This window comes from Dendrobates tinctorius, unplaced genomic scaffold, assembly GCF_039654945.1.
Source record: "Dendrobates tinctorius isolate UK_male_01 unplaced genomic scaffold, ASM3965494v1 ptg000107l, whole genome shotgun sequence".
NCBI lineage: Eukaryota > Metazoa > Chordata > Amphibia > Anura > Dendrobatidae > Dendrobates > Dendrobates tinctorius.
In genome coordinates, this window is record NW_027361775.1 from 22,298,041 (window position 1) to 22,321,523 (window position 23,483).

At 43.7% G+C, this 23,483-nt stretch overlaps 1 protein-coding gene across 1 annotated transcript; it reads right to left on the minus strand.

Annotated features, from left to right (window-relative positions):
• Nucleotides 1–9,200: 9,200 nt before the first annotated feature.
• LOC141100636 (uncharacterized) lies at nt 9,201–10,892 on the minus strand. Its single transcript, XM_073589242.1, has 2 exons — nt 9,918–10,892; nt 9,201–9,823 (listed from the first exon to the last, which is right to left on the minus strand). The coding sequence occupies exons 1-2, from the start codon at nt 10,819–10,821 to the stop codon at nt 9,201–9,203; spliced, it is 1,527 nt and encodes a 508-aa protein (XP_073445343.1). The 5' UTR covers nt 10,822–10,892.
• Between the last annotated feature and the right edge of the window lie 12,591 nt (nt 10,893–23,483).

The window sequence follows — 23,483 nt, forward strand, 5'->3', positions numbered from 1 at the left end:
TTCCTGAGGGAGCCACACCAGAAATCTTACTCCAGTCCCTAACTGGAGTAAGATTTAAGTCGTAACTAACGCCACAATTCATATGGATTAGACAAGCAATGGCATCCTGCATCATCCCGCCTAAGTTCCCCCAATTTTGGTGGAGCAGGGAGAAACTAATGTGAAAATGGCAAAAGTGGCACAACTCCAAGTTGCATAACAATTTTGTGACTTTTCAAAGCAAATTACTTCAGAATTCTGACAAGAATGCTTTGATGAATCACAGCCTATCTACTGAAAATTAAAGATGTGGCCTATACACAAGTATGGAAGGGAAAAAAGACCCAGGTTACATTATCAGTGCACTTATTCCTATGCTACCGTTCTGGTTTAAAGATCTATAACCAAATGGATTACAAAATGGACTCCAGAATTCCTTTGGATGAGTATAGGTCCTCCAAGTATTTACTGTATCTTCAGGAGATTTGGCTCTCCTGAAACAGTTACGACTTGCTGATGCTGATATCAGGCTTGCTAACATTTGCTGGTATCTCAAGTGTCAATCTGAAGAAGGCCAATATGAGATACTAGATGGAGGCCTGATGCCTTTGCATTGGTAGGGCGGTAATGTCACAATGGGGGCAGGCTTTGCAGCGTTGAGAATCTCCCCCCATGTGCTCACCCACCTATCCTCTCCCCATGTGCTGACTTCTCCCGTCTGTGCTCTCTCCTTTGACCTGTTTACTCCATGTGCTATCCCCCTTGTCTGCAGTCTCTCTCCTTCCTGTGCTGTGTTCTCCCCTCATTTGCTGTCCCGTTTGAGCTGTCTCCCTCCTGTGTGCTTTCTCTTTCCCCCCTTCTGCTGTCTTCTCCTCTCATGTCATCTCATTTTTGACCTGTGTACCCCATGTGCTCTCCCCCTTGTCTACTCTCTCTCCACCACTGTGCTGTCTTCTTCCCTTATGTGTTCTCTCATTTAACCCCTTCACCCCCAAGGGTGGTTTGCACGTTCATGACCGGGCCAATTTTTACAATTCTGACCACTGTACCTTTATGAGGTCATAACTCTGGAACGCTTCCATGGATCCCGGTGATTCTGACATTATTTTCTCGTGACATATTGTACTTCATGTTAGTGGTAAAATTTCATTCAAATAACTTGCGTTTATTTGTGAGAAAAACGGAAATTTGGCGAAAATTTTGAAAATTTCGCAATTTTCCAACTTTGAATTTTTATGCCCTTAAATCACAGAGATACGGCACACAAAAAACTTGATAACTAACATTTCCCACATGTTTACTTTACATCAGCACAATTTTGGAACCAAAATTTTTTTTCTGTTAGGAAGTTATAAGGGTTAAAAGTTGACCAGCGATTTCTCATTTTTACAACACCATTTTATTTTTAGGATCACATCACATTTGAAGCCACTTTGAGGGGTCTATATGATAGAAAATACCCAAAAGTGACACCATTCTAAAAACTGCACCCCTTAAAGTGCTCAAAACCACATTCAAGAAGTTTATTAACCCTTTAGGTGCGTCACAGGAATTTTTTTGAATATTTAAAAAAAATGAACATCTAACTTTTTTTCATAAAAAAAATACTTCAGGTTCAATTTTTTTTATTTTACCAAGGGTAACAGGAGAAATTGGACTGCAAAAGTTATTGTGCAATTTGTCCTGAGTACGCAGATACCTGATATGTGGGGGGGAACCACTGTTTCGGTGCATGGCAGAGCTCAGAATGGAAGGAGCGCCGTTTGACTTTTTCAATGCAAAATTGGCTGGAATTCAGATTGGACGCCATGTCACGTTTGGAGAGTCCCTGATGTACCTAAACAGTGGAAACCCCCTACAAGTGACCCCATTTTGGAAACTAGACCCCCCAAGGAACTTATCTAGATATGTGGTGAGAACTTTGAACCCACAAGGGTTTTACAGAAGTTTATAACGTACAGCGGTACAATTAAAAAATCATATTTTTTCCACAAAAATGATCTTTTCACCCCAATTTTTATTTTCCCAAGGGTAACAGGACCCTAAAAGTTATTGTGCAATTTGTCCTGAGTACGCTGATACCCCACATGTGGGGGTAAACCACTATTTGGGCGCATGGCAGAGCTCGGAAGGGAAGCAGCGCCATTTGACGTTTTTGGCTGGAATTGAGATCGGACACCATGTCGCGTTTGGAAAACCCCTGATGTACCAAAACAGTGGAAACCCCCACAAATGACACCATTTTGGAAACTAGACCCCCTAAGGAACTTATCTAGATGTGTGGTGAGAACTTTGAACCCCCATGGGCTTCACAAAAGTTTATAACATAAAGCCATACAATTAAAAAATCATATTTTTTCCACAAAAATGATCTTTTCACCCTCAATTCTTATTTTTCCAAGGGTAACAGGACCCTAAAAGTTATTGTGCAATTTGTCCTGAGTACGCTGATACCCCACATGTGGGGGTAAACCACTATTTGGGCGCATGGCAGAGCTCGGAAGGGAAGCAGCGCCATTTGACGTTTTTGACTGGAATTGAGATCGGACACCATGTCGCGTTTGGAAAACCCCTGATGTACCAAAACAGTGGAAACCCCCCACAAATGACACCATTTTGGAAACTAGACCCCCTAAGGAACTTATCTAGATGTGTGGTGAGAACTTTGAACCCCCATGGGCTTCACAGAAGTTTATAACATAAAGATGTGTGGTGAGCACAGTGCTTCACAGAAGTTTATAATGCCCGGGCGTGAAAATAAAAAATTCGTATTTTTTCCACAAACATGATCTTTTAGTCACCATTTTTTTATTTTCCCAAGGGTACCAGGAGAAATTGGACCCCAAAAGTTGTTGTCCAATTTGTCCTGAGTATGCTGATACCCCATATGTGGGAGAAAACTACTGTATGGGCACACGTCGGGGCTCGGAAGGGAAGTAGTGACGTTTTGGAATGCAGACTTTGATGGAATGGTCTGTGGGTGTCATGTTGCCTTTGGAGAGCCCCTAATGTACCTAAACAGTGGAAACCCCCCACAAATGACCCCATTTTGAAAACTAGACCCACTAAGGAACTTATCTATATGTGAGGTGAGCACTTTGAACCCCCAAGAGCTTCACAGAAGTTTATAATGCCAGGGCATGAAAATAAAAAAATCGTATTTTTTCCAGAAACATGATCAATTAGTCCCCAATTTTTTCATTTTCCCAAGGGTAACAGGAGAAATTGGACCCCCAAAAGTTGTTGTCCAATTTGGCCTGAGTACGCTGACACCCCATATGTGGGAGAAAACTACTGTATGGACACACGTCGGGGCTCGGAAGGGAAGCAGTGACGTTTTGGAATGCAGACTTTGATGGAATGGTCTGTGGGTGTCATGTGCGTTTGGAGAGCCCCTGATGTACCTAAACTATTGAAACTCCCCACAAGTGACCCTATTTTGGACACTAGACCCCCCACGGAACTTATCTAGATGTGTGGTGAGCACTTTGAACCCCCAAGTGCTTCACAGAAGTTTATAACACTCGGACATGAAAATAAAAAAATCATTTTTTTCCACAAAAATGATATTTTTGCCCCAATTTTTTATTTTCCTAAGGGTAACAGGAGAAATTGGACCCCAAAAATTGTTTTGCAATTTGTCCTGAGTAGGTTGATACCCTACATGTGGGGTAAAACACTGTTTGGGCGCATGGCAGAGCTTGGAAGGGAAGGAGCAACATTTGACTTTTTCAACTCAGAATTGGCTGGAATTGAGATCAGACGCCATGTTGCATTTGGAGAGCCCCTGATGTGCCCAAACAGTGGAAACCCCCCAATTATAACTCCAACCCTAACCCCAACACACCCCTAACCCTAATCTGAGCCCTAACCCTAGCCCTAACCCTAGCCCTAACCCTAGCCCTAACCCTAACCCTAACCCTAGCCCTAACGGGAAAATGGAGATAAATACTTTTTTTTTAATTTTATTATTTTTCCCTAACTAAGGGGGTGATGACGGGGGGTTTGATTTACTATTTATGGCGGTTTTTATGTTTGGCAGCTGTCGCACGCTAAAAGACGCTTTTTATTGTAAAAATAGTTTTTGCATCACCACATATTGAGAGCTATAATTTTTCCGTATTTTGACCCACCGAGTCATGTGAGGTCTTATTTTTTGCGGGACGAGTTGACGTTTTTATTGGTACCATTTTCGGGCACGTGACATTTTTTGATCGCTTTTTATTCCTATTTTTGGGACACAGAATGAACAAAAACCAGCGTTTCATGAATTTCTTTTGGGGGGGTGCGTTTACACCGTTCCGCGTGCGGTAAAATTGATAAAGCGGTTTTATTCTTCGGGTCAGTACGGTTACAGCGATACCTCATGTATGTCATTTTTTTATGTTTTTGTCGGTTTTATGCAATGAAAACTATTTTATATAAAAAATAATTATTTTTGCATCGCTTTATTCTGTGAGCTATAACTTTTTTATTTTTTCGCTGATGATGCTGTGTGGCAGCTCGTTTTTTGCGGGACAAGATGTCGTTTTCAGCGGTACCATGGATATTTATATGCGTCTTTTTGATCGCGCGTTATTACACTTTTTGTTTGGCGGTATGATAATAAATCATTATTTTTTGCTTCGTTTTTTATTTTTATTTTTTAAGGGGTTCGCTAAAGGGGTTAACTAATGGGACAGTTTTATAGGGCGGGTCATTACGGACGTGGCGATACCTAATATGTGTACTTTTATTGTTTTTTTTTTTATTATTTCCAAAAAATGGATTTATTGGGGGAATATTTTTTTTTTTTTTCTAATTTATTTGGCGATTTTTTTTTAATTATTTTAACACTTTTTTTTATTTTTTTTTTTACTTTATTAAATAGTCCCAGGTGGGACATCACTGTCCTGTGACAGTCGCTGATCTGTCACATCACAGATCACTGTGACAGATCAGCGATCTGACACAGGCACTGCAGAAGGCTTCCTCATGCCTGCGCTTTGCAGGCACTGAGGAAGCCAGCTTCCTCAGGCCCCCGTCGCCATCTTGGATCCGGGGGCCTGGAGGAAAGGAGTCCCCCGCAGCAGCGCTGCACATTGCGCTGCCGTGGGGGGCTCAGGGAAGCACGAGGGAGCCCCCTCCCTGCCGATGCTTCCCTTTAACCCCCGGTACACCGCGATCATGTTTGATCGCGGTGTGCAAGGGGTTAACGTGTTGGGGGCGGTCCATGACCGCCCCTGACACATTGTGCCGGGTGTCAGCTGTGATAATCAGCTGACACCCGGCCGCGATCAGCGGCGCTCACCACGTGGGCGCCGCTGATTGCGCTAGACGTACTATCCCGTCCATGGGCATAGGGGCCCGGGTCCCATGGACGGGATAGTACGTCTCATGTCAGGAAGGGGTTAAGCTGTCTCCCCCCTTGTGTGTCCTCTTTCTTATGTGCACTCACCCCTCCCACTGTGTTAAGATAAAAGGAAAGCCGCCATCTTTTTGCAGACAGATAGTGGCTGTCACATTAAAACTGCGCATGCGCTCCTCCTGTACAAAGATGGCGGCAGTCAGTGAATCATTTGTCTGATCCCAGCTGCGACGTGTTCGCGATGGTGTTCCGCTGGTGGTACCGCACAAGAGGCTGTGTACCGCGTATACAGTGTGTTTGTGTGTGTTGCGTACGGCATACACAGAGTGTGTGTGACACCCATCACTTGGTTGTCCCAATATGGTGGTTGGTGAACTTCCGCCGCTTGGAATTCTGGGATCCAGACACATCTGGACGGAGCAGGATGTGAAGACATTACAAGGTAAGTATATATTAGATTTCAGTATGTGCACTCCCTTCAACAACAATGGCCAGCACTGTAACTTTGTACCTGAACCATTCTGCACAATATCACTACAGGGCCATATTTGCTACTAGGCACTAGAGATCTTCTTCCTAGTACGGCAGGTTGGGTGGACAGCGCCAGGAAAAAGGACTCATTTGGCATTATATAATTTCCACTATACTCTACACCAGCATACCCAGCTGATTGTGGGGGGGGGGGGGAGGGTAGAATGCTAATCAGTAGGCACCACGCTTTAGAGACAAAGAAACACGTCTCCTGAAGACTGGAAAAATACAATGGTGGTGAAGCAGAACACTGAATGCTGAGCCACGAATCAGAGCTCAGTGCAGTGACACCACAGAGGAAGCCTTCGCGACAGATGTGACTGCTCCCCTCCAACGCCACAGCATCACCTTCAAAATAATTATGACTGGGGTGTGTGCCTGTGTATGGGGGGTGCTAATGTGTGCTGCCAGCATCACTGTGATCTGTTGGGGGGCCTACAGATGTGCAATCTGGCTGAGCACAGTTTATACTATAGACAAAACCAAAGGAAAAAAAAAAACAAAATGAGAAAATACCCTAGAGAAAGTAAATAGTACATCTGAATAACATGGGCTACTTATTTAACACCATTTTGATAAGCCGGATTACTTACCGGTAATGCTCTTTTAATGAGTCCACGACAGCACCCACTGGAGGTATCGGATCCGCCCATTTGGAACAGGAAACCCTACAGGAAAGATAAAAGGGGCGGTCCGCCTTTCCTCCTCAGTTTTACGTTTCAGAGTACCAGAAGGACCGCCAAGGATTAGGCAATGTTCTCTTATTTTAACATCTTTCTTATCCATTATTTGGTTGATATACTTTAACTATTGATATCTTTAGGGAGGGAAGTGAGCGGGTGCTGTCGTGGACTCATTAAAAGAGCATTACCGGTAAGTAATCCGGCTTTTTACTCTTCGCCACGACAGCACCCACTGGAGAGATTCCAGAGACCATCACCTGGGTGGGACCACCGTGCCAAGGACAGTCCTGCCAAAGCTTAAGTCAGAGGTTGATGAAAGATCAAGTCTATAGTGGTTATAGAAGGTAGAAGGGGATGACCAAACTGCCGCCTTACATATAGTTTCAATCGGAACATCTCCCTTTTCCGCCCAAGAAGTTGCCATTGCCCTGGTGGAATGCGCCCTGATGTTCCCTGGAGGATCTTCGTTTTTTGCGGAGTAGGCTAAACGAATGGCCTCTCTGATCCACCGGGAAATGGTGCTCTTCGTGACTCCATACCCCTTCTTACAGCCCTGAAATGAAACTAATAGGGCCCTACTCTGCCTCCAATTGTTGGACCTCTCAATATATTTTAGGACAGTTCTTTGACGTCCAGAGTATGGAACTTCTGCTCTTCCGGAGTAGAGGGATTTTTATAGAAGGTTGGGAGGAGTATCTCCTGAGATCTATGGTATTTTGTTGCCACTTTTGGCAGGTAGGCAGGGTCTGGTTTTAATACCAATCTGTCTTGGTATTCTTGAAAAAAAGGATCTATTGACAAGGCCTGGATATCACCCACTCTTCTAGCTGAGGTCAGTGCTACCAAGAGGGCCATTTTAAGTGCTAAGTATTTGAAGGGTATTGTGTCGATCGGCTCAAAGGGGTCTACCGTTAGGGCGTCTAAGACCAGATTTAGATCCCATGTAGGGACGGAGGGTATGTGGATTGGAGCTATTCGTTCACATGCTGTAATGAATCGAGTTATCCACTTGTTGCCTGCTATATTATGGCCATATAGTGCTCCTAATGCCGATATTTGTACTCTTAGCGTATTTACTGCTAAGCCTAAGTCTTTCCCTTTCTGCAGAAATTCCAAGATTGGGATTATCGGAACTTCTGCTGTAGGAGGTACTGTATGGAATTGAAGAAATTTTTTCCATATTCTAGTGTAAATTTGGGTTGTGGACTGTTTTCTACTTTGTAGTAGTGTAGTAATTAAAGAGAATCCTCTTGTCCTCAATAACTGCCTCTCAAATTCCACGCCGTCAAGTGCAAGCTGACCACTTGAGGGTGGAAAAAGGGGCCTTGGGAGAGTAGGTTGGGAGTCCAAGGAAGGACCCAAGGATCTGTTATTGACATAATTTGCAGCCACGAAAACCACGGTCTTTTTGGCCAGAACGGTGCTATTAAGATTATCCTTGCTTTGTCGTCTCTGATCTTCCGAATTACTTGAGGTAGGAGGATCAATGGAGGGAACGCATACGCCAGGTTGAAATTCCATGGAGCTAGAAGGGCGTCTAGTATGTCTGGGTGATCTGATGGAGATAGGGAGGCAAATGTTTTTATCTGCCTGTTCTCCTTTGTGGCGAAAAGGTCCACCTCGGGTTGTCCCCATAGGGCTACTATGTCCCTGAAGACCTTCTGATTGAGGCACCACTCTCCTTGCCGTAGAGTGTGTCGGCTTAGGAAGTCTGCCTTTTGATTGCTCTCGCCTCTGATATGAAGGGCCGAGAGGGACAAAAAATAGTTTTCTGCTAAGTTTAAAATTCTTGCCGCTGAAGACATCAGAGTCTCTGATCGAGTCCCTCCTTGTCTGTTTATATAGGCCACTGTGGTGGTGTTGTCCGATAGGATCCTGACATGCTTCTGTTGGAGCTGCGGAAGGAAGTTGCATAGAGCATAGAACACTGCAGTCAGTTCTTTTAAATTGGATGAGTACTCGCATTCCTCTCTATTCCACCTTCCCTGATGAAACCCATTCTCCATGTGGGCTCCCCAGCCCTGGGGACTGGCATCGGTGGTTACGATACAGGATGGAACTATAACCCATGGAACTCCTGAACATAAATGGTCATCATCTAACCACCACTCTAGAGAAGTCAAGACTTCTTGTGACAGGGTTATTTTGCTCTGTAAATGACCACTATGTCGCTTATCCTCTTGGAGGATCTGGTGTTGTAGTGTACGGACATGGTACTGGGCCCACCGGACTGCCGGGGTGCAAGAATTTAGTAATCCTAATAGTGACATTGCTCCTCTCAAGGACACACGTGGTCTATCTATAGCTGCTCGTATTTTTTGTTTCGTGAGGGTGATTTTTACCTGAGGTAGTAGACATCTCTGGGTCAAGGAATCTAGTTGAAATCCTAGAAATGTCTGGAGAGATTGTGGATCGAGTCTGGACTTTTGGATATTGATGATCCAGCCAAGGCTCTGAAAAGAGGAGATTGCGTCAGTCACGCGTTCGGTACATTGTTTGACTGAATTCCCAATTATTAGGAAGTCGTCTAAATACGGCACGATCAGTGTGTCCTTTTGGCGAAGGTAGGCCATCACTTCTGCCATCACCTTGGTAAATATTCTTGGTGCCGTGGAAAGCCCGAAGGGCATGGCCGCGTATTGGAAATGACGAATCCTGCCCTAGACTTCCACTGCGACTCTTAGGTATTTCTGGAATCTATTGTGAATAGGGAGATGATAATAAGCATCTTTTAAATCAATCCCTGCCATTACGCAATTTGGGAAAAGAAGCTTTATAGTGGATCTAATTGATTCCATTTTGAAGTTATAATTTTTTATAAATGAATTAAGCTTCTTTAAATTAATAATGGTTCTAAACGTACCATCTGGTTTAGAAACCAAAAACAGGGGAGAGTAAAAGCCTCTACCCTCTTGTTCCTCAGGGACGTCAACTAAAACTTTTTTAGCTAGTAGGACTCGAATCTCGTCTTCGAGAGCCTTTTGCTGAACTGAGGAATTAAGGCGAGTTATAACAAAGAACTCATAAGGGATCTGAAGGAATTCAATCTTTATTCCTTCCTTGATTATGTTCAAAATCCATGGGCTTAACGTAATTTGTTCCCATTTGGTAACAAAAAATTTTAATCTACCCCCAACTGGTGGGTCTAAACTCTTAATTTTTATCTCTCCTATATGTTGGCCCTCTGAAGATGGTACCCTTCTGCTTTTCGTCTTTCGTGGCCCATCTATTCGTTCTGTCCGACTGTCTTCTTCTCCCGAATGGCCGTCTCTTAAAGGTTTTCCTATAAAACGGAATGGGAGAATCACTGAAGGCTTTTTTCCTCTCTTTTGCCTTGGCGAGAATTTCGTCTAAGGCTTTCCCGAAGAGGAACTCACCCTCGCATGGGGTTGCACTAATTTTGGATTTTGATTGTGCGTCCCCTTTCCAGCTTTTTATCCACAGCGCGCGTCTGGCGTTATTCACCAGGGCTGCCGACCTCGCTGCCAGTCTTAGGGTGTCCGCTGAAGCATCTGCCATAAAGGCAGCTGCACCTCTTATCAACGGGATGGCTGCACGCAGTTTCTCCCTTGACACTCTTTGCTCGATCTGCTGATCTAATTGATCTAGCCATACCAGCATTGATCTAGCAGTACATGTGCTGGCTATTGCGGGTTTGAATACCCCGGTGGTGGACTCCCAGGACCTTTTGAGCGAAGATTCTGCCTTTCGGTCTAATGGGTCTGCTAACAATCCTGCGTCTTCGACCGGGATCGAGGTCTGTTTGGAAGTGGAGGCTATGACGGCATCCACCTTTGGTATTTTAGTCCATTTCAATAGGTCTTCATCAGTGAACGGATACATCCGTTTTGAGGCTGATGGGAGAAAACCCCTCTGGTCGTGTTTTTCCCACTCTCTTTTGATGAGGTCCTTAATTGCCGGTATCACCGGAAATGATCTCCTCTTTTTTTCTGCCAATCCCGCAAACATAATGTCCTGCGCGGTTTGGGCTCCCCTTTCCTCTTCACACCCCATAGTATTTCTAACCGCTTTTAGTAGGTTATCTACGCTGTCCAGTGGAAAACATGCGCGTCCTTCCATCTCCGAGGATGACGATGAGGACGTGAATGCGGAGCCTGAATTTAACTCCTGTTCTTCCTCTGACTCTGAACTAACAACGACCTGTTTCTTATGACTGGACTCTGAGGGAGTGCTGGCGCGGTTGATGGCTTGTATCTCCTCCCTAATTATGGCTCGGATATCTTTAGAAGATATCGTCGACCCCTGCCTGGTCTCTTTCATGCATTGTTTGCAGAGTTTTTTGGGGTAGGAGTCAGGGAGAGGCTCTGAACATAATGCGCATTCTTTATGTTTAGTTTTTGCTTTTTTCTTTGACTGAAGTGGGAGGTCAAAGGTAAAGAGAGGGGGGGGAAGGAGGTTAGCTTAATAGGTAGAGTATATACTTTGCCTATATACCGGGTCGGATGGCTGAGACGGTCTGGATCTGGTTTCTGCTGCCTCGCTCCTGCGGGCAGTCTCTGTCCTGGCGCTGCGGTCCCTGGTGGAATTGCCCCCAGCTGAATCCCCTGCTGGGGCCTGCGACTCCGTGGGGGATGACATGGTTCCATCGTTGCAGCGCTGTTTTATCTTCACTCCTGTCGTGCCCCCGGAAGTCGCCCTGTGTCAGGGCGCATACGCCGCGTCATCGCCATCCTACCCCGGAAGTTCAACCATTACTTCCGGGGTATAGGAGCGTCGGGCACCGGCTGGCTCCTGCGCCACCGCTACTCACACTCGCGGTTCGCGCACTCATGGCTTCACCTCCCACGCTGTATCCCCACCGATGGGGGGGTGTTCTGCCTCCGGATGCCAGACCGGCCCGCTCCCTGGTAAGACCGGGCGGCCCTCCCCGGACCCGGTCATCACCGTTATGCCACCAGACGAGGGGGGAGCCGTCAAACGGAATCTCCCCCGACGCTGCTTCCGGACCGCAGCCCCTGCCGTTCCCGAGGAGACCGCACAGGCGGATGCATGGCCCAGGTAAGATCCTGCAGGATCCTGCTCCATTTGGAACAGGAAACCAAAACTGAGGAGGAAAGGCGGACCGCCCCTTTTATCTTTCCTGTAGGGTTTCCTGTTCCAAATGGGCGGATCCGATACCTCCAGTGGGTGCTGTCGTGGCGAAGAGTAAAAAAGAAAGCATAAAAGCCATCCTACCATAGCAAGGTGTACCCATTGGGAAGGTCCTAACCTGTCTAGAATTAAAACCTTACCATGCCAGTACTAGCTTCATTGTGATTTGCAGAAGGAGGGTGTAGAACAAGGGCGAGTGAGGGAGTGCGAGCTGGTGGATTTACATATGCAATGGGAGAGGGAAGATGATCGACAGGTGGCACTCATCCATGATTAAATATTTGTTGTGTGATGAGTGTGCATACATGTAAATATATCATATATGTACAGTCTATACATTCATGATTAGTCAGTATACAGTCACCAAGTACATAATGTACAGTGACTTGCAAAAGTATTCAAAACCCTTGGCTTTTTACCTATTTTGTTACATTACAACCTGTGTGTAAATATTTTTGTAATCCGATTTAACGTATCTTTTGGACTATAAGACACACTTTTTCTCCCAAAAAAAATTGTGAGGAAAATGGAGGGTGCGTATTAGGCTACTTTCACACATCAGTTTTTTGCCGTCAGGCAGGATCCGGCTATTTTTAGAAAAAACTGATCCGGCATAAATTTTGGAGAACTGTAGAAATGGATCCGTTTTTCTGCCGGATCTATCTAGCAGGTTATATCTGTTTCCTGGGGGCTGGCCAATTGGATCTGAGCATGCGCAGACTTAAAAAAACGGATCCGGTGGCTGGATCCGTCTTTTTCTGGATCCGGCGCATTCCGGCGCCCATAGACTTTCATTGTGGCAAAAAGCCGGACGCGTCGGATCCGGCGCTTCCGGCTTTTTCGCCGGAGACAAAAAACGTTACAGTAGCCGTTTTTTCCAGACGCCGGAATGAGACAAGAAGACGGATCCGGCAAAAAACGGACGAAACGCAATGCCATCCGGCGCGATCCGGCGCTAATGCAAGTCAATGGGGAAAAACTGGATCCGGCATTGCATTTTGCCGGATCCGGTTTTACAAAAAAAGCCGGATCGCACCTGACGGCGAAAAACTGATGTGTGAAAGAGGCCTTATAGTGCGAATGAAGGCTTACCAGGGGGTTGCAGCAGTGGTGTGGTGGCGGCAGAGGTGCGGCGATGCTGAGGCGCGGTGGGCGATACAGCGTGCACCTGAGCAGGGTCCTTTCCTCAGGTAAGGAGACGCTGGGGCCCGGTGTCCACAGAGAGCGGAGCCGGGTGAATCACGGGTTTCTTGGTGGCAGAGGCTATCTTCCTGAGACCGCGCATGCACAGATTGAGTTCTCTGCTTCCCGTGACTTCAGGAAAATGCCCGTTGGAGGCCGCGTATGCACAGATTGAGATTGCAGTGGCCATTTTCCTGAAGCCGAGTACGCAGATTGAGATCTCGGCTTCAGGAAAATGGCCACTGCAATCTCCATCTGCGCATGCGCTGCCTCCCGTGGCCATTTTCCTGAAGCCCCGGGAAGCAGAGTACTCAATCTGCGCATGCGTGGCCACAGAAAGATGGCCACCACCACAGAGAAACCTATGATTAACCAGGCTCTGCTGCTCGCCTTGGACACCGGGCTGTGGCGTCACCTCACCTGAGGAAAGGACCTGCTCTGGTGCACGTCATACCGCCCACCGCACCTCAGCATCACCGCAACTCTTCCGCCGCCACACCACTGCCACAATCCCCCGTGGACACCAGGCCGCAGCGTCACCTATCTTAGCAGGAAGGGACCCTGCTAAGGTGCACTCCCCACAGCTCACACCGAACACCAGCACAGCTGAAACCAGACCGCACTTATGAGGAAGGGACCATGTCTGTGACCCTGCTGTACAACCACCAGCCCTCAGGTAAGATACCTTAAATTCGTACAATAAGACGGACCCCCATCTTAAAAAAATCTTTTTCTGCTATTTTCACCCCAAAATTTGGGGTGCGTCTTATGGTCCAAAAAATATGGTATGTGTGATGCATCAGCACTAGTTGGTGAAATGAGAAAGAAAAATATAGGCATAAATTAAATTTATGAGCTCAAATAATAATTGGCATGTGCATATGTATTCACCCCTTTTCCTATGAAGCCCCTAAAAACATCTGGTGCAAGCAATTACCTTCATAAGGCACATGCCTAATGAAAGGATGGACACCTGTGTGCAATCTAAGTGTCACATGGTCTAACAAAACTTAAAACCGTTCCCACAATGCTCGCGCTGATGTCAGTGAGTTGAACGACGTTCATTGACTGTGAACTACCAGGATTTTTCTGACAACATCACGAGTGTGAGAACTGTCTTATGCTCATGGTGACGTCAATGAGTTGAAAGCACATGCAGCTCAGTGTCTCTGCAGGATGGCAGGCTGTATATTCTTATCATGCAACAATACAGCCTGCCCTCTAGATGTAGCAGAGATAGATGCGTCATGGCACAAATGGATTATCTTCTGCGGACAGGTGAGGAATATGGTTGTTTATTATTTTAAGTCTGTTACAATAGACATTGAATTCAGAGGATTGTGTGTTGGTGTGAGTATATGAGTTTTTGGTAAATTTAATAAAGGACTCTACTCAGGGTGTGTGTGCATTTTTATAATATCACTATGGGGTTAGTAAAGGGGGCGTCTTATAGACACCTCCCCATTATTAACCCCTGGGCTTGATGTCACCTGCAAATACAAAGCTGACATCAACCTCAATACTATCACTCCACTGCACCAGAGCAAGTGGGAAAAGGAAGGTTAAGTGCCAGAATTGGCCTCTTCTGGATGCGCCTTTTCAGGGGCGGCTGAGAGCTGATGTTATTAGTCTGGGAGGGGGCCAATATCCATGGCCACTTCCTAGGCTATTAATATCAGCCCACAGCTAGCTGTCTGCCTAACTCTTGCTGGTTATTAATTATAGTGGGACCCCATGTCATTGTTTTTTGGGGGTTCCCGATTTTAATAACCAGGAAAGGCTAAGAATACAGCTGTGAGCTGATATTAAATAGCCTGGGAAACTCCATGAGTACTATCCCCTTCCCTTGCTATAAACATCTGCCCCCAGCTGTCCACCTTCTCTTTGCTGGTTAATAAAATGTTGGGGGATTCCACACGATTTCTTAAAAAAAAAAAAATAAAAAAAAAAAAAAAAATTAGTAAGTAAAAAAACACATGTACAGTAAGTTACACAAGCCTTGTACTAATTATATGTCACTCATATCTTTATATCTATTCTATATGTATATAACTTACTCTATTTTGTCGGGTCACGCTGTGATTTTATTGTATGTGGCAAATTAATTGATGGCTTTTCAAAGGACATGGATGTGTAAAAATCGGACGGCACTTACATGGTCCGAGTGCTGTGCGATTTTTTTTTTTATCACTCCCATTGATTTGCAATGGCGAGTCTCGTCCAAAATATGAGGACAATCGCAGCATGCTGCAATTTTTTTTCTCATCCCTATCTGAGAAAAAAAAAATTGCAGATGAGCAGGGAATCATAGATTAAACATTGGTCAGAGTGCAATGCAATTTTTTATTGGATTGCACGCGTTCATTTTTCTAGCAATTGAGTATGAGCCTTAATGTAGCATTCTGGTTTTGGAGACCACCATGCAGTATATAGGGAGCTGTGGGGGGCTCTTAATGTGTAAACAGGGGCTATGAGCCATGATATTGTGTTTGGCCATAGTCCCCTGTGACGTCATCATCGCTGTACTAAGCTGGGTGCTGTATTCATGTATTGATTGTTGAAAGTTCTGCTGCTGTATTCATGTACTGATGGTGGCTCTGGTCCTGTATCCCTTCATAATAGACAATGATTTGTTGTTTTGGCATTGTAAAACTATGGAGTTGCAGTATATGGTATAAGCGATCAGATTACCATTTTCATTTTCTGCTCAGGCAGCAAAAAAACTAGAATCAGCCCTGCATTCATCCCAACGTAGGACAGGTCTATAATCCATAACCAAATTACATGTATACCTACTGGCTGGTACACAATTGAAGGAAGGTTTTACTCTCCTTGTGAAACCTTAGGGTATGTTCACACGGGGCGCTTTTGCTGCTTTTTATGCTAATTTTCAGCTGCTTTTTACAGTACCAGCAAAGCCTATGAGATTTCAAAAATCTCATGCACACAGTTTTTTTTTTTTTGTCATCTGGATTTTGTGCTTTGTTGCTTTTTTGGACATAGAGCATGTCACTTCTTTCAGCGTTTTTCACCCATTGGCTTGAATGAATGTTGAAAAAAATGCAGCAAAAACAGAGGTATCATTATTTGCAGCTTTTTTTCTGCAGAAAAGTCATGGACATTAGCATGGACAAAGACACAAGTTAGCCCAAAAAACGCAGCAAAAACACACTAAAAAACACACCAAAAACGGTGTTTTTGCCACAGCTTCTTTCCTGCCAAGAGACGAGGTTTTGCTGCAGAAAAAAAGCAGAAAAAATGCCCAGTGTGAACATACCCTTAACCCCTTCCTGACCTTTGACACAGCGTATGCATCATGAAAGTTGGTGCCAATCTGACCTATAATGCATATGTCGTGTCATGGGGGGATTGCGTTCCTGCGGGTCAGGTGACCGGGGTCACTGAAAGGTCACCCGACCCGCAGGCACAGGACCCTTTGTGCTTCACCCCAGGGGGCATGGCTTAGCCCCCCCATGGCTACGATCGCTCTGATTGGCTGTTAAAAGTGAAACAGCCAATCAGAGCGATTGTAATATTTCACCAATGAAATTTGGTGAAATAAACGAATTTAAAAAAAAAAAATTTGGTGAAATATTACAATCCAGCCATGGCCGATGCTGCAATAGCATCAGCCATGGCTGGAAAGAGATCCGACCCCCCCCACTGACTGACATCTGCTCCCTTCCCTCTTCCCTCCCGCTCCCCCCCTCACCCCCCCGGTACCTCCTATGTCCCTCTGGTCGTTCCGGTGTCCCGCCGTCCCGGATCATGGGTGCCGCCATCTTGGAAAATGGTGGGCACATGCGCAGTGCGCCCGTCATGCTGCAGATTCATTCATTCATTTTGATCACTGTGATAAACTCTCACAATGATCAAAATAAAAAATAGTAAATAAACCCACCCTTTATCACCCCCATAGGTAGGCACAAATAATAAAATAAATAAAATATTTTTATTTTTCCATTAGGGTTAGAATTAGGGTTGGAAATAGGGTTAGGGTTGGAATTAGGGTTAGGGTTGGAATTAGGGTTAGGGGTGGGTTGGGTTTGTAGTTAGGGTTAGAGTTGGGATTAGGGTTAGGGGTGTGTTGGGGTTAGGGTTGTAGTTAGGGTTATTATTAGGGTTGGGATTAGGGTTAGGGGTGTGTTGGGGCTAGGGTTAGAGTTAGAATTGAGGGGTTTCCACTGTTTAGACACATCACGGGGTCTCCAAACGCGACATGGCGCCACCATTTACTCCAGCCAATTTTGCGTTCAAATAGTCAACCAGTGCTCCCTCCATTCTGAGCCCCGATGGGTGCCCAAACTGTGGTTTACCCCCACATATGGGGTATCAGCGTACTCAGGAAAAATTGCACAACAAGTTTGGGGGACAAATTTCTCCTGCTACCCTTGGGAAAATAAAAAGTTGGGGGCTAAAAATATTATTATATTTTATTTTTGACTAGTTTCCAAAATGGGGTCACTTGTGGGGAGTTTCTACTGTTTAGGCACATCAGGGGCTCTGCAAACGTATATGACACCTGCAGACCATTCCATCAAAGTCAGCATTTCAAAACGTCACTACTTCCCTTCCGAGCCCCGACGTGTGCCAGAACAGTGGTTCCCCCCACATATGGGATACCAGCGTACTCAGGACAAACTGGACAACAATTTTTGGGGTCCAATTTCTCCTGTTACCATTGTGAAAATAAAAAATAGCAGGCTAAAAAATAATTTTTTGAGGAAAAAAAAATATTTTTATTTTCACGGCTCTGCATTATAAACTTCTGTGAAGCACCTGGGGGTTCAAAGTGCTCACTATGCATCTAGATAAGATCCTTAGGGGTCTAGTTTCCAATATGGGGTCATTTGTTGGGGAGCTCCAAAGTTTAGGCACACAGGGGCTCTCCAAACACGACACGGTGTCCGCTAACGATTGGAGCTAATTTTCCATTCAAAAACTCAAATGGCGCTCCTTCCCTTCTGAACCCTGCCAAGCGCCCAAACAGTGGTTCCCCCCCACATATGGGGTACCAGCATACTCAGGACAAACTGGACAACAACTTTTGGAGTCCAATTTATCCTGTTACCCTTGGGAAAATAAAAACTAGAGGGCTAAATATCATTTTTGAGGGAAAAAAATGATTTTTTATTTTAATGGCTCTGCGTTTATAAACTTCTGTGAAGCACCTGGGGGTTCAAAGTGCTCACTACACATCTAGATAAGCTCCTTGGGGGGTCTAGTTTCCAAAATGGTGACTTATGGGGGAGCTCCAATGTTTAGGCACACAGGGTCTCTCCAAACCGGACATGGTGTCCGCTAACGATTGGAGCTAATTTTCTATTCAAAAAGTCAAATGGAGCTCCTTCCCTTCCGGGCCCTGCCATGCGCCCAAACAGTGGTTTATGACCACATATGAGGTATCGGTGTACTCAGGAGAAATTGCCCAAAAAATTTTAAGATCCATTTTATCCTATGGCCCACGTGAAAATGAAAAAACTGAGGCTAAACATTTTTTTGTGAAAAAAAAGTATTTTTTTACGGATCAATTTGTGAAGCACCTGGGGGTTCAAAGTGCTCACTATTCATCTAGATAAGTTCCTTGGAGGGTCTAGTTTCCAAAATGGGGTCACTTGTGGGGGAGCTCCAATGTTTAGGCACACAGGGACTCTCCAAACGCAACATGGCAACCGCTAAATATTCCAGCATATTTTCCATTCAAAAAGTCAAATGACGCTCCTTCCCTTCTGAGTCCTGCCATGCACCCAAACAGTGGTTTATGACCACATATGAGGTATCTGTGTACTCAGGAGAAATTGCCCAACAAATGTTATGATCCATTTTATCCTGTTACCCATGTGAAAATGAAAAAATTGATGCTAAAGGAAAAATTTTTGTTTGAAAAATTAAAATGGCCATTTTTTCCTTCCATGTTGCTTTAGTTCCTGTGAAGCACCTGAAGGCTTAATAAATTTCTTGAATGTGGTTTTGAGTACCTTGAGGGGTGCAGTTTTTAGAAGGGCGTCACTTTTGGGTATTTTCTGCTATATAGACCCCTCAAAATGACTTCAAATGTGAGGTGGTCCCTAAAAAAAAATGGTTTCGTAAATTTTGTTGTAAAAATGAGAAATTGCTGGTCAACTTTTAACCCTTATAACTTCCTAACAAAAAAAATTTGTTTCCAAAATTGTGCTGATGTAAAAGTAGACATGTGGGAAATGTTGTTATTTATTAACTATTTTGTGTCACATAACTCTGTTTTAACGAATAAAAATTCAAAATTTAAAAATTGCGAAATTTTCAAAATTTTTGCCAAATTTCCGTTTTTTTCACAAATAAACGCAAAAATTATCGACCTAAATTTACCACTAACATGACCAATATGTCACGAAAAAACAAATCTCAGAATCGCTAGGATCCGTTGAAGCGTTCCTGCGTTATTACCTCATAAAGGGCCACTGGTCAGAATTGCAAGAAAATGGCCAGGTCATTAAGGTCAAAATAGGCTGGGTCATGAAGGGGTTAATGGGGAACATAAACCCATATGTTTCAGCACCACACCAAATACATGAAGGCTTACAGCAGCATTACTGAGAATTCCAGAAACCAAATATATTTCTAAACTGAGGAGAAACTGGCAGCACACTTGTTTCAGTCATATGATATAGAGATTTGGGAATGTAGCAAGAATGAGAACATATGATATAACCTGCTGTTCCCCAGCTTAGGGATGGCAGCAGTTCTGCGTAATGACAGTTCAACATAAAGGACAAAATTTCTAGTCCAATAGACCTTATCTTCATATGTAATCCCAGAGTTGATGATCCTGCCAACCGTTGACATCTTCCAGTCTTTTGAAGAAATGAGATTGATTATCCTTAACCCTTAACCCTTCCAAATGGATGTACCTGTATGTTCAGCTACCAGGCGATTTCCCACAATTGGACATATAGATGCATCTCACAAAATTAGAATATCATCAAAAAGTTAATTTCAGTTCTTCAATACAAAAAGTGAAACACATGTTGATTATGGCTTACAGCCAATAAAAACCCAAAAGTCATTATCTCAGTAAATTAGAATACTTTATAACATCAGTTTGAAAAAATGATTTTAAAATCCAGAAATGTTGGCCAACTGAAATGTATGTTCAGTAAATGCACTCAATACTTGGTCGGGGCTCCTTTGGCATCAATTACTGCATCAATGCGGCGCAGCATGGAGGCGATCAGGCTGTGGCACTGCTGAGGTGTAATAGAAGCCCAGGGTGCTTTGATGACAGCCATCAGCTCATCTGCAATGTTGGGTCTGGTGTCTCATCTTCCTCTGGAAAGTACTGAATAGATTCTCTATGGGGTTAAGGTCAGGCGAGTTTGCTGGACAATCAAGTACAGTGATACTGTTGTTTTTAAACCAGGTATTGGTACTTTTGGCAGTGTAGACAGGTGCCAAGTCCCGCAGAATGGAATTTCCATTTCCAAAAAGCTTGTCGGCAGAGAGAAGCATGAAGTGCTCTAAAATTTCCTGGTAGACGGCTGTGCTGGCTTTGGTCTTGATAAAACACAGTGGACCTACACCAGCAGATGACATGGCTCCCTAGACCATCACTGACTGTGGAAACTTCACACTAGACCTCAAGCAGATTGGACTGTGTGCCTCTCCACTCTTCCTCCCGACTCTGGGACCTTGATTTCCAAACTCTATTGACACGCTGAAGAACCTTAGTCCACTTTTCTCGTACGTAAAAAAAACAAACAAACAAAAAAACTGACATCTGAATGAAGCCTTAATCATACTTCAGGTCTGTTTTGCGCCAGCACAAATCACTGGAGTGAGGTGAGCACACTGTTTGACAATGTTATTGTGGGAGAGTGTTCTTCTTTCCCGTGATGGAGCCTGCTTAACCACTTCCAAAACGTCCATTGTAGATAAACGTCAGAGCTTGCAGGGTTTTGGCAGTGCCGATGATTTTCAGCAGCTGAGTCCAACAGGTCTCATGCAATACATGTACAGTTGTGGCCAAAAGTATTGACACCCCTGCAATTCTGTCAGATAATACTCAGTTTCTTCTTGAAAATGATTGCAAACACAAATTCTTTGGTATTGTTATCTTCATTTAATTTGTCTTAAATGAAAAAACACAAAAAGAATTGTCCTAAAGCCAAATTGGATATAATTCCACACCAAACATAAAAAAAGAGGGTGGACAAAAGTATTGGCACTGTTCGAAAAATCATGTGATGCTTCTCTAATTTGTGCAATTAACAGCACCTGTAACTTACCTGTGGCACCTAGCAGATGTTGGCAATAACTAAATCACACTTGCAGCCAGTTGACATGGATCAAAGTTGACTCAACCTCTGTCCTGTGTCCTTGTGTGTACTGTACCACATTGAGCATGGAGAAAAGAAAGAAGACCAAAGAACTGTCTGAGGACTTGAGAAACCAAATTGTGAGGAAGCATGAGCAATCTCAAGGCTACAAGTCCATCTCCAAAGACCTGAATGTTCCTGTGTCTACCGTGCGCAGTGTCATCAAGAAGTTTAAAGCCCATGGCACTGTGGCTAACCTCCCTAGATGTGGACGGAAAAGAAAAATTGACAAGAGATTTCAACGCAAGATTGTGCGGATGTTGGATAAAGAACCTCGACTAACAGCCAAACAAGTTAAAGCTGCCCTGCAGTCCGAGGGTACAACAGTGTCAACCCGTACTATCCGTCGGCGTCTGAATGAAAAGGGACTGTATGGTAGGAGACCCAGGAAGACCCCACTTCTTACCCCGAGACATAAAAAAGTCAGGCTGGAGTTTGCCAAAACTTACTTGAAAAAGCCTAAAACGTTTTGGAAGAATGTTCTCTGGTCAGATGAGACAAAAGTAGAGCTTTTTGGGCAAAGGCATCAACATAGAGTTTACAGGAGAAAAAAAGAGGCATTCAAAGAAAGAACACCGTCCCTACAGTCAAACATGGCGGAGGTTCCCTGATGTTTTGGGGTTGCTTTGCTGCCTCTGGCACTGGACTGCTGGACCGTGTACATGGCTATTTGAAGTCTGAAGACTACCAACAAATTTTGCAGCATAATGTAGGGCCCAGTGTGAGAAAGCTGGGTCTCCCTCAGAGGTCATGGGTCTTCCAGCAGGACAATGACCCAAAACACACTTCAAAAAGCACTAGAAAATGGTTTGAGAGAAAGCACTGGAGACTTCTAAGGTGGCCAGCAATGAGTCCAGACCTGAATCCCATAGAACACCTGTGGAGAGATCTAAAAATGGCAGTTTGGAGAAGGCACCCTTCAGATATCAGGGACCTGGAGCAGTTTGCCAAAGAAGAATGGTCTAAAATTCCAGCAGAGCATTGTAAGAAACTCATTGATGGTTACCGGAAGCGGTTAGTCGCACTTATTTAGGCTAAAGGTTGTGCAACCAAGTATTAGGCTGAGGGTGCCAATACTTTTGTCTGGCCCATTTTTGGAGTTTTGTGTGAAATGATCAATGTTTTGCTTTTTGCTTCATTCTCTTTTGTGTTTTTTTCATTTAAGACAAATTAAATGAAGATAATAATACCCAAGAATTTGTGTTTGCAATCATTTTTAGAAAGAAACTGAGTAATATCTGACAGAATTGCAGGGGTGTCAGTACCTTTGGCCACAACTGTATATTGCAATGCATGAAATAATGATCAGGAAAAAAAAAATGAAGTCCCATAAAGGGACGAAGTTTAAAAAAAAAAAAGAAAAAAAAGTTATAAAACCTATAAAAATAAAATCACAATAAATTAAAAAAAGAAAAAAATTAAACCAATAAATACATATATTTATGTAAAAACAAAAAAGTGCACATTTGGTATCAATGTGTTTGGAACAATCCCATCTATAAAACTGTCCCACTAGCTAACTCCTTTTGTGCATACTCAAAAAAAAAAAAAAAATGTAAATAAGGAGCAAAAAAACTTTGCTTTTTCATCACACTGCTGAACAAAAAGTGGAATTTTAAAACGCTATCAAAAAGTCAAATGGAAATTAAAATGGTATCACTGAATATGTCATCTTGTCCCTAAACAAGCCTCCATACAGCTCCATAAGTGGAAAAATAAAAGTTATAGCTCTCAGAATAAAAGCAACGCAAAAATAATTATTTTTTCTATAAAATAAGTTTTTATTGTGTAAAAGTAGCAAAACAAAAAAAAAAAAAAAGATATAAATATGGTATCGCTTTAATCATACTGACCTGAAGAATAAAGCTTCCTTATCAATTTTACCGCACACGGAACGGCGATAAAAAAAACCTCAAAAACAATTCCTGAGTTGCTGGTTTCTGTTCATGCCATCACCCAAAAATTTTAATAGAAAATTATCAAAAAAGTCATGCGCCTGAAAATGGTACCAATAAAGAGTCAACTCATGCCGCAAAAAAACAAGCCCTCATATGACTGTTGGCCGCAATATGGATTGCAGCTTTCAAAATATGGCGACGTAAAAATCTGTTTTTGTTAAAAAGAAAAAAAAAACATTTAGGATGACAGCAGATATATATATATAAAAAAAAATAAAAAATCTGCTATCACTGTAAATGCACCCACCCGATGAATAAAGCAGTCTAATCACTTATACCGCATGAGGAGCGGTGTAAAAAATAAAACCAATTCTTCACCTGCTATTTATTCTGCCAC

Excerpts from the sequence above, each read along its gene's own strand:
- LOC141100636 (XM_073589242.1), bottom strand. The coding sequence starts at position 10,821 with ATGAAAGAGACCAGGCAGGGGTCGACGATATCTTCTAAAGATATCCGA. Across the intron at positions 9,824-9,917 it reads TAGTGCAACCCCATGCGAGG|GAAAACCTTTAAGAGACGGC; the intron begins GTGAGTTCCTCT and ends TCCGTTTTATAG.